This window comes from Gossypium raimondii, chromosome 12 (genome assembly GCF_025698545.1).
Source record: "Gossypium raimondii isolate GPD5lz chromosome 12, ASM2569854v1, whole genome shotgun sequence".
Lineage (NCBI taxonomy): Eukaryota > Viridiplantae > Streptophyta > Magnoliopsida > Malvales > Malvaceae > Gossypium > Gossypium raimondii.
This window is the reverse complement of record NC_068576.1, coordinates 32,052,884-32,064,591: the sequence shown is the minus strand read 5'-3', so window position 1 is coordinate 32,064,591 and position 11,708 is coordinate 32,052,884. Positions and strand designations below refer to the sequence as shown.

At 37.0% G+C, this 11,708-nt stretch overlaps 1 protein-coding gene across 1 annotated transcript; it reads left to right on the top strand.

The window, feature by feature from the left end:
• The first annotated feature begins 8,673 nt into the window (after positions 1-8,673).
• On the top strand, positions 8,674-10,288 carry LOC105762120 (uncharacterized). The gene is made up of 4 exons (XM_012580027.1): positions 8,674-8,886; positions 9,467-9,553; positions 9,647-9,760; positions 10,010-10,288. The coding sequence occupies exons 1-4, from the start codon at positions 8,674-8,676 to the stop codon at positions 10,286-10,288; spliced, it is 693 nt and encodes a 230-aa protein (XP_012435481.1).
• Positions 10,289-11,708: the final 1,420 nt, after the last annotated feature.

Below are 11,708 nucleotides of genomic sequence, written 5' to 3'. Positions count from 1 at the left end.
CGATATAATAATCTTTCTAAGTATTTGTATTCAAATGCTTACTTTGATTCTTTTACGAGATTAGGGACTCGTTTAGATTATCTACTAAAGTAAGTTATCTTTCTCACAATGTAAACATTCTTACAATGCCACTTATCATTAGTTTGAACTTAGACAATTAATGAGCTAATATTTCTGGTCATAATTTTTCTATGCATGCAAAATATGAAAGACAAAATACTAAAGACATAATAGTGAAATGCGAAATTAAGCAGTATTTATTTATTCATTTTTCAAATAAATAAAACCAATTACATGTTTACTACAATATGGGCACATTTCCAAAAAATAACCACTGCCTTTAATTCACCAATAACTGTGAGTACTAATACTAACCAAAAAGGTATCGATATTTTTTGCATTTAATGCAAAATTTTGTAACTGTTTGAGCTAAAGATATCGATACCAGTGGAATTTTATCGATACCATATGAGAAAGTATTGATATTAGATTGATACTTAGTTGAATTGGTTAAGAAATAGAATGTCAGTTTGGTACTGATTTTTGAAAGGGTATCGACATTTTTGAAACTATCGATACCTAGCCAAAAAATATCGATATGTTTTGGTCTAGGGCTAGTCTGACTTGTTTTAAAAGCTATTTTACTGATTGAAAAATTCTAACTTGATTGAGATCATTTTAACTTGATTTAAAAGTTAATTCAAAATTTTTGTAAGAGTTCAAAGTATAAGATTCAAAAATTTATCTCTTAGACTTCATTTGAAATATCATTTTGTCAATTTTGTTCAACTTTACCTTTTATTCAAAAACATTTAATTTGTTATATCAAAACTTATATCAAATAAGCGTTGGTATAACAATCTCCCCTTTGATATAACAAAACACTTAGTAATTACATTTTTAAATAAATTACTCCCTTTTATAAAAGTCATTTTCAATTTAAAGCTTTTAAAAAAGTTGACATATATTTAAAATTAATTCATTAAAAAAGGTCACGTAATTTGCATAAAGTTAACTTAGCACAATATCAAATATTAATAAATGAATTTACTTTTGTTTTCTCCCTTTTTGTTATGTCAAAAATCAAATAAGGTTTAGAGTTCAAGAATAGAAATTTAAAAAAAACCAAGTGAACTAACATGTGAAAAGAAATCACCAAAATATCTTAAAATACCAAATAAACATTAAGGTTCAATATAACATAGTCATGTGAAATAAGATAAAGTACTAGTGCAAATGTTATGAACAATGATATGAATATGCAGAAGTAAAGTTTTATTCTAATAATCATCATGGGGAGAAAAAGGAGGGGTCGAAGGAAAATGAGCTAAAATTGATGCCATTTATATCTCTAACGATGACAACCTAGTGTTAACATCATCTCTAAATCCCTGAAGATCATTAATCAATGAAATAAGAGAATCAATGAGTGTAACATTGACACTGGAAAAAGAATGAGCAGCCTGAGATGGAGCAGCTGGTGGAGGAACATGCTCTAGAGCCAGAACATCCTCGAAAGCACATTCGGCATCGTCATCTTCATGTGTAACTGGTAGTCCAATCTTTATCCATTCATTGGAGTTAGCATCAAAATGGTAACCGGAATGGTGACGGGCTCCATAACTAATAGATTGATTAGAGATGATAGGGTGTCTCCATAAGTATTAATCACTAATTTCTTAAAAATGTATGATAAATAAGTGTCATGAGGAAGGGTAATATTTGTAGACATTTCCTTCCCGGTTCCCTTAGTTATGCCATTGAACATTATCAGAGCTAGGTAGGGACGCCTATTGGATTAGACGAAATCAATCTACCAATAATCAGTAGAGTGAAGCATGGCATGCTTTCTGATAGGATGTAAATTCCAAGTAATGATGAGATGGAGAACATGATCGTGGAGATTGAGTTCGGATGCATGTCTGGACTCAATATAAAGAACAAGGTTGTAGGCTCATTTTTCATTGAAGGTAACTTCGGAAGGAAAATGGAGAAAATTTTCGACATCATCTAAAGTAAGTCAAACTAGGGTGCTCACTAAAAAGGATTTGATAGCAATGGCAGTATCGCTAGACTCATCATGTACGAGTTTGGCGTTTGAGTAAAAAGATTAAACAATATTAATGTAAGTAAGCGAGGAAATTTTTAAGAAATCAATCCAACCCCAACTTTGAAAAATCAAAATACAAGAAAAATTAACACCTTCTAACATGGAAAAATCTATCTTCCTAGTCTTCTAAACTCGTTTTGACACAAAGTTCCTATTGAACCCTTCTTGTTACTATTTGAAATGAAAACACTCATTAAATGATGATTTAAACCTACTAGAAGGATTTGAAGAGGAGGCACTAGTTCTAGGAAACTTCTTAGGGGCCATGGAAAAGGACTAAGCACTAAAAAACATATTTAAGCTATCAAAAACTTTATTCAGGAATGTAACACCCCAAAATTTCTAATTTTCTTATTGTAAAAATATGACACAAATATCTGTCAACTTTAGTGGTTATGTGTTCTGCGAGTGTTTGGGAGGTCCCAAGTTCAAGCCTTTGCTTAGGTAAATTTTGGTATTTTGAATGAATTGGGCCTTACTCTTGTTCAATAGGCTTTTATTTGATTGTTGGGTAAATTACATCAGAATGGGCCTGTTGGTCTAGTGGTTAAATGGTGTGATATTATGGTGGAGGTCATGGGTTCGAATCTTTGGGATGCCAAGGGTTGTTTTTGTTTACTTCTAATTTTGGCAAGAGCTGTGCTGAACTGGGTTTCTGAGTGGTGGATGTGTAATGCGAAGTGGGGGAGTGATTTTAGGAGTGAATTAGGGGATTATAGGGGAGTATATCCAAAATCTGATCATTTTTTCCTTTTTCGAAGAAAAAGAGAGTCATTTTTCTCTCCATCTTTCTGGTGTTTTCTCCCTCCATCTCTGTCTAATTTTTTTTCTTCTTTGCTTCTTACTCGATTATCTTTTCTTTTCATACCTCTACTGCCAAAATTCCCTTGTTCCCCCAAAACCATTCTTTCCTCTTAATTTCGTAGCGTTAAGCAGCACTTGTACAAATTCAGTAAGTTGTTGGGTATCATTTTAAGAGATTATTTTGTGTTCAATAGTCTAATTCTGGGGTGTTGGCTGCAGCATTTTGCAAGGATTAAGGCTCTCCTCGTGATTTTCGTAAACGTGCCGATTTGATGTTTTTGCGGTAAGTGTTTATTGTTTTATGAGTAAGTATTTTGGTTTAGGGATTTTGATTAATCGTGAGGTAAGACAGATTATGGTGTTATTTGTTCAATTATAGGCTTTGGAGTGCTTGGGGACTGTTTTAGCATAAAACAAAAAACCAGCTCTGTACCTGAAACGCAAAAATAAGGTATTCGGCGAAAAGCCGAAATTGCTTGCGGTTTGGATAGCAACAGTAGGCTAATTTTTTAATTATCTCCATAAATTGTCGTAATCGAATTAGAGGATGAAAAAAATATGGAATTAAATCTTGTTGAGTCTAGTTTCTCATAGAAGAAACAGTGTTAGTAATGAAACTGTAAATCGTGAGATATAACAAACTTTGTGAGACAAGGTCAAAATGAATTTAGGTTCCCCTGTTCTGACTTTTGAAAATTATCAAAAATTGGAGAAAAATAATTAGGGGTTAAAATTTACATGTTTAAATTATTAATGAGTATATTTTCAATAGAAACAAATGGAAACACCATCCAAATTTTGTAAAGAAGAGTTGAAGTTGTCACACAACAGAGCAAAGGTAAGTTTAAAGATTTTAACGTACTTATTGGCTAAACAAAAAATTTTGGAAATTTTATGGTATAAAGGTACTTGAGTCTAGTTTCAAAGACATCAAGCGGATCTTAATTCAGAATTCTGTAGCTCAAGATATAAAGAATTTAGTAATAGTGACTCAAGTAGACAGTTTTGAAGGATCATATGAGTAAATAGTGGAAACACATATGAATAATTAACTAGCATGGGTTACATTAAAATGGATCACGAGGCCAAGGCTAAATTAGCTCATGTGGGCCACACGGGCGTGTGGGTCCACACGGGCGAACATCATAGGCTTTTAGGCCCATTTTTACTATTTGACTGATAAGGTTGCACGGGTCACTCAAGTTGACAGTAAACCTACTATAGGGTCGGTAAGCTACCTAGATCCCTGAGTGACTGAAATAACTGTATGACTAATATGATTAAGTCTGATAATGTCCCACTGATTTGATACTGTATGCCCTGTTTACATGCATGATATTATGTTATAGCATGTCATACCTGTATATTGAATTGCATTGGGGTGGGGGATTATAATATTCGGAGGAAGTGTACTAAAAGGCCTCGAGCCTAATTTACTGGCAGCTCAGCTGCAAACTACTGCCTAGTGTCGCATTCGATACTACTTGGAGTATAGGAATGGGTGGGTTGATTATATCCCCACATGGAGTGTAGGGTTGGACGGAGATGGTGTGTAGAGGCTAGATGGGTAGGATTTTTGTGACTGCATATCTGTTACTGCTATTGATATTGTGATGGGCTAAAGCCCTAATGCATGACTGTTTTTGTACTGAGATGGGCTAAGGCCCAAACTGGACTGATACTAATACTGAAATGGGCTTATGTCCAAACTGTAATTATCTTTTTACTGTCTGTTCATTTGTATGTGGATCACACACTGAGTTTACGTAAACTCACCCCTTCTGTTTAATCTGTACAGGTAATCCCCAAATTTAGGCGGATCGGTGTGACGGAGGACTCAGTGGTGGTCACACGACTTCTTTTACACTGCTTATTACCTATTTATGATTTTACTTTTATTTGGGAATATTTTGCTATAATTATGGCCTTTACGGATTTTGGTTTAAATTTTGTTTTTATATGGTTTTATGATTTAAATATGCTAGTGTTAGGTAAAACTCGGGTTTTCAAATGAAATTAATGTTTTATCAAAAAAACCACGAATACGCAAACTGTTTAAAAGCTTTCGCAATAAGAAAACATTTTGAAATTGAATAACGATTTGTAAATGAATAATGTTTTGAAAACGAACGACACGATTTGAAATTAACATAAGAAAATGAAAAAAATGGTTAAATAGAAAGGGGGATTTAGCGACGACATATTTTTCGAAAAGCACTACCATGTGAAATCATCGGAATTGGCCATAACGTCTAGGCCAGATTTGGGGTGTTACATTTAGTGGTATTAGAGCCAGGTTACAAAACTCGGCTGTAGATGTGGGTTTTAAGATGTGATTTTTTATAACTGATTTCTAAATGTTTTCACTGAAAGTGTGGTACACCGAGTCTCCGGCGTCGATCCAGTAAGTTTTCTGAAACTATGAATTGTTTAAACTGAAACCAAAATTGTCTTTGATAGTATATCCTGAAACTGCTATAGCTAGTATATACTGGGACTACTATAGATAGTCTATACTGAAAACACTTAAAATAGTGTATAATGAGACTGTAGTAAAACTGATAGACATTGTTTGACACTGTGATGTAAGAAAAAACACTTTACACTTCTGATATTGTTTTCATAAAATGATTAGGGGTTAAAATTTACATGTTTAAATTATTAATGAGTATATTTTCAATAGAAACAAATGGAAACACCATTCAAATTTTGTACTAAGAGATAAATAATTTTTAGTAAAGAAGAGTTGAAGCTGTCAGACAACAGAGCAAGGGTAAGTTTAAAGATTTTAATGTACTTATTGGCTAAACAAAAAATTTTGGAAATTTTATGGTATAAAGGTACTTGAGTCTAGTTTCAAAGACATCAAGCGGATCTTAATTCAGAATTTTGTAGCTCAAGATATAAATAATTTAGTAACAGTGACTCAAGTACACAGTTTTGAAGGATCATATGAGTAAATAGTGGAAACACATATGAATAATTAACAAGCATGGGTAACTTTAAAATGGATCACGAGGCCAAGGCCAATTTAGGTCATGTGGGCCACACGGACGTGTGGGCCCACACGGGTGAACATCATGGGCTTGTAGGCCCATTTTCACTATTTGACTAATAAGGTTGCACGGGTTGCCCAAGTCGACTGTGAACCTACTATAGGGTCGGTAAGCTACCTAGATCCCTGAGTGACTGAAATAACTATATGACTAATATGATTAAGTCTGGTAATGTCCCACTGATCTGATACTGTATGCCCTGTTTACATGCATGATAAAATGTTATAGCATGTCATATATGTATATTGCATTGCATTGAGTTGGGGGATTATAATATTCGGAGGAAGTGTACTAAATGGCATTGAGCCTAATTTACTGGTAGCTCAGCTGCAAATTACTTTCTAGTGTCGCATTCAGTACTACTTAGAGTGTAGGGATGGGTGGGTTGATTATATCCCCACATGGAGTGTAGGTTTGGATGAAGATGGTGTGTAGAGGCTGGATGGGTAGGATTTTTGTGACTGCATATCTGCTACTGCTACTGATATTGTGCTGGGCTAAAGCCCTACTGCATGACTGTTTTTGTACTGAGATGGGCTAAGGCCCAAACTGGACTGATACTAATACTGAAATGGGCTTATGCCCAAACTGTGATTATCTGTTTACTGTCTGTTCATTTGTATGTGGATCACACACTGAGTTTACGTAAACTCACCCCTTCTGTTTAATCCGTACAGGTAATCCCCAAATTTAGGCGGATCAGGGTGGCGGAGGACTCAGTGGTGGTCACACGACTTCTTTTACACTGCTTATTACCTATTTATGATTTTACTTTTATTTGGGAGTATTTTGCTGTAATTATGGCCTTTACGGATTTTATTTTAAATTTTGTTTTTATACGGCTTTATGATTTAAATCTGTTAGTGTTAGGTAAAACTCGGGCTTTTAGATGAAATTAATGTTTTATAAAAAAACACCACGAATACGCAAATTGTTTAAAAGCTTCCGCAATAAGAAAACATTTTGAAATTGAATAACGATTTGTAAATGAATAATGTTTTGAAAACGAACGACACGATTTGAAATTAACATAAGAAAATGAAAAAAATGGTTAAATAGTAAGGGGGATTTAGCGACGACATATTTTTCAAAAAGCACTACCATGTGAAATCATCAGATTCGGCCATAACGTCTAGGCCAGATTTGGGGTGTTACATTTAGTGGTATTGGAGCAAGGTTACAAAACTCGGCTATAGATGTGGGTTTTTAAGATGTGATTTTTCATAACTGATTTCTAAATGTTTTTACTGAAAGTGTGGTACACCGAGTCTCCGGCGTCGATCCAGTAAGTTTTCTGAAACTTTGAATTGTTTAAACTGAAACCAAAATTGTCTTTGATAGTATATCTTGAAACTGTTATAGGTAGTATATATTGAGACTTCTATAGATAGTTTATACTGAAAACACTTAAAATAGTGTATAATGAGACTGTAGTAAAACTGATAGACATTGATTGACACTGCGATGTATGAAAAAAACTTTACACTTCTGATATTGTTTTCATAAAATATCTGTTAATAAACACTAGAACTGTAAACTGATGCATAAAACTGTTAATACCGATAAAATGCAATTAGACAATGAGCACTATAGGTACTCGTGGACGGGGTACAAGAGGCTGTGGTAGAGGCCGTAGAGGTGCTCGAGTTGGGTCTTCGTCAGCTGGTAATCTGCCAAATTTGGATACGAGTGAGATGCCAGTGTCGCCTGCTACTGAGACTGGGTCTCAAGATTGCATAGCTGGGGATGATGCATTGTCCCAGGCTATGCTAAGAATTTTGGAGAGGGTCAGTTACGGAACGACTCCGGTCTAGTGGAGCTGAGCTCTTCAGGGATGCCACTGGGGTCGCCCCCAATGTGGCTGAGTACTGGATTGAGGCCATGGAGAGGATCATGGATGATCTTGATTGCACCCCTAAGCAAAAATTAAAGGGTGCAGTCTTGCTGCTGCGGGACAAGGCTCATCAATGGTGGCTAACTGTTAAGGAGGGCACTCAGGCCGAACATCTGACTTGGGAGTTCTTTAAGACCGCCTTTCAAGGGAAATATGTCAGAGCTAGTTATGTAGATGCACGTAGGAGGGAGTTTTTGAATCTTACACAGGGGGATGGATCAGTGGTCGAGTACGAGACCGAGTTTCTTAGATTGAGCCGCTATGCGTGAGGTATAGTGGCATCTGAGAATGAGCAATGTGTCTGCTTTGAGGTTAGCTTTAGAGATAATTTGAGAGTTTTGACAACCCTGCAGAGGAACCAAGATCTTTCTACCCTGGTCGAGAAGGAGAAAATCGCTGAGGAGGATTTGGAAGTAGTCATGATCGGAGAACGTTAGAAGTACTTATCTAATGTGATCTCTGCACTGGTGGCGGAAAAGTTGGTTCGTAAGGGATGTGAGGCATTCTGGGCCTATGTAAGTGTTTCAGATTCTAGGGACTCTACAGTTAGGGATATCAGAACGGTAAAGGATGTTCCGGATGTCTTTCCTAATGATCTATCGGGTTTACCTCTGAGTCGTGAAGTGGAGTTTGGGATAGAGCTCATTCCTGGTACAACTCCGATGTCCATCATTCCCTATAGAATGGCACCGAAGGAGCTTGTGGAGCTTAAGGCTTAGATTCAAGAGCTTTTAGATCGTGGGTTCATCTGCCCTAGTGTATCTCCATGGGGAGCACCGGTTCTATTTGTAAAGAAAAAGGATAGATCCATGCGTATGTGCATCAACTACAAGCAGTTGAATAAATTGACCATTAAGAATAAGTACCCCCTACCGAGGATAAATGATCTGTTTGACCAGTTTCGAGGAGCTTTGATTTTCTCTATGATTGACCTTCGATCTGGATATCATAAATTAAGGGTTAAAGAGGTTGATGTTCATAAGACAACATTTAGGACTCGTTATGGTCACTACAAGTTCCTAGTGATGTCATTCGGACTGACTAATGCACCGAAAACTTTCATAGATTTAATGAATCGAGTGTTCCAGCCTTATCTGGATCGGTTTGTGGTGGTATTCATTGATGACGTACTGGTTTACTCGAGGAATGAGGATGAGCATGATGAGCACCTTCGAGTCATTCTTCAAACTTTGAGGGAAAAATAGCTCTATGCTAAGTTTAGTAAGTGTGAGTTATGGCTGCGTGAGGAGACATTTCTTAGTCATGTAGTTTCAACTGAGGGGATTCAAGTTGATCCTCGAAAGATTGAGGCTGTGTTGGAGTGAAAGCAGCCTAGGAACAAGTTTGAGATCCGCAGTTTTTTGCGACTGGCGAGATATTATCGATGATTAGTAAAGGGTTTTTTCATTGATTGCAGCACCTTTGACTAAGCTGCTACGTAAGGGTTTGTCGTTTAACTGGAATGATGCACAGTAAGAGAGCTTTGAGAAGCTCAAGACTGTACTGATTGATGCCCTTGTTCTGATACAGCCGAAGCTTGGAAAGGAGTTTACTGTTTATAGTGATGCATCAGATGTCGGTTTGGGATGTGTGTTGATGCAGGATAGTAAGGTGGTAGCCTATGCGTCTCGTCACCTTAAGACCCATGAGGTAAATTATCTGACGCATGACTTGGAGTTGCCAGCTATGGTATTCGCACTGAAAATCTAGAGGCATTATTTGTATGGTGAGAAGTGTATCATCTACATTGATCATAAGAGCCTCAAGTATCTTCTCACTCAGAAGGAACTTAATCTTAGGCAGCGCAGATGGATTGAGCTGCTTAAAGACTATGACTGCACCTTTGAATACCACCCTGGTAAGGCCAATGTGGTGGTTGATGCACTGAGCCCTAGGGTATGACTGATTTAATCAGGGTGATATTTTCTCGCCTAAGTTTATTTGATGGTGGAAGTTAATTAGCCGAGCTTCAGGAATAAGCCATCATGGATTGAGCAGATTAAGGGTAAGCAGTTGAAGGACGAATCGTTGGGTCTTTGATTCCGGCAGATTGAGGGTAGTACTACGGATTTTAGACTGAATAGTGATGGGGTACTCTGATTCCGTGGGAGAATCTGTGTTCTGAATGGTACTGATTTGAGACAGGCCATACTAAGAGAGGCGCATGGTAACCCTTATTCTATGCATCCTAGCGGAAATAAGATGTATCGAGACTTCCATGAGTTATATTGGTGGCCAGGGTTAAAACGTGAGGTTACTGATTTTGTGGGCAGATGTCTGACTTGCCAGCAGGTTAAGGCTAATCATCAGTTACCTTCGGGTTTGCTGCAGCCGATTAAAATACCTTTTTGGAAATGGGATCTCGTAACTATGGATTTCGTTAATGGGTTGCCTCTACCACCCACTAAAAAGGATTCAATATAGGTCATCGTGGATCGATTGACCAAGTTCACCCACTCTATACCAGTTCGTACTGATTATTCTCTGCACAAGCTGGCGAAGCTTTATATTTCTGAGATAATGAGATTGCATGGAGTATCGGTTTTGATCACCTCTGATAGGGATCCTCGTTTCATGTCTCGATTTTAGAGGAAGTTACATGGGGCTCTGGGTTCAAGGTTGGACTTCAGTACTGCATTCCATCCTCAGACCGATGGTTAGTCTAAGAGGGTGGTTCAGATACTAGAGGACATGTTGAGGTGCTACCGTTCTGATCCTACTCATATTGTCCTTGTTGACGAGATCGATGTTAGGCTACATTTGACTTTTGAGGAAGATCCGGTTTAAATTCTGGATCGCGAAGTTAAGGTTCTGAGAAGGAAATCCATTCCACTGGTAAAAATTCTGTGGCGTAATCATAGCACCAAGAAGGCCACGTGGGAGCCTGAGGATACGATGCGTCAGTAGTATCCTCACTTATTCTAATCAGGTAAATTTCGAGGACAATTTTCTTTTAGGGGGTAGAATTGTAACACCCAAAAATTTCTAATTTCGTTATTGTGAAAATATGACACAAATATCTGTCAGCTTTAGTGGTTATGTGTTCTGCGAGTGTTTGGGAGGTCCCAAGTTCAAGCTTTCGCTTGGGAAAATTTTGGTATTTTGAATGAATTGGGTCTTACTCTTATTCAGTAGGCTTTTATTTGATTGTTGGGTAAATTACATCAGAATGGGCCTACAGGTCTAGTGGTTAAATGGTGTGTTATTATGGTGGAGGTCATATGTTCGAATCTTTGGGACGGCAAGAGTTGTGCTGAACTGGGTTTCTAAGTGGTGGTGTAGTGGGAAGTGGGAGAGCGATTTTAGGAGTGAATTAGGGGATTATAGGGGATCCAAAATCTGATCATTTTTTCCTTTTTCGAAAGAAAAGAAAGTCGTTTTTCTCTCTATCTTTCTGACGTTTTCTCCCCCCATCTCTATCGAATTTTTTCTTCTTTTCTTCTTACTCCATTATCTTTTCTTTTCTTTCCTCTACTGCCGAAATTCCCTTGTTTCCCTTAAACCATTCTTTCCTCTTGATTTTGTGGCGTTAAGCAGCACTTGTGCAAATTCAGTAAGTTGTTGGGTATCATTTTAAGAGATTATTTTGTGTTCAATAGTCTAATTCTGGGGTGTTGGCAATAGTATTTTGCGAGGATTAAGGTTCTTCTCGTGATTTTTGTAAACATACCGATTTGAAGTTTTTGCGATAAGTGTTCCACTGATATGACTGTATGACTGATATGATTAAGGCTGATGATGTCCCACTTATTTGATATTGTATGCCCTGTTTACATGCATGATATTATGTTCTAACATGTCATATCTATATATTGAATTGCATTGGGTTGGGGGATTATAATAT

Excerpts from the sequence above, each read along its gene's own strand:
- LOC105762120 (XM_012580027.1), top strand. The coding sequence starts at position 8,674 with ATGCGTATGTGCATCAACTACAAGCAGTTGAATAAATTGACCATTAAG. Across the intron at positions 9,554-9,646 it reads ACTTGGAGTTGCCAGCTATG|AAGGAACTTAATCTTAGGCA; the intron begins GTATTCGCACTG and ends CTTCTCACTCAG. Across the intron at positions 9,761-10,009 it reads TTGATGCACTGAGCCCTAGG|GCCATACTAAGAGAGGCGCA; the intron begins GTATGACTGATT and ends GATTTGAGACAG.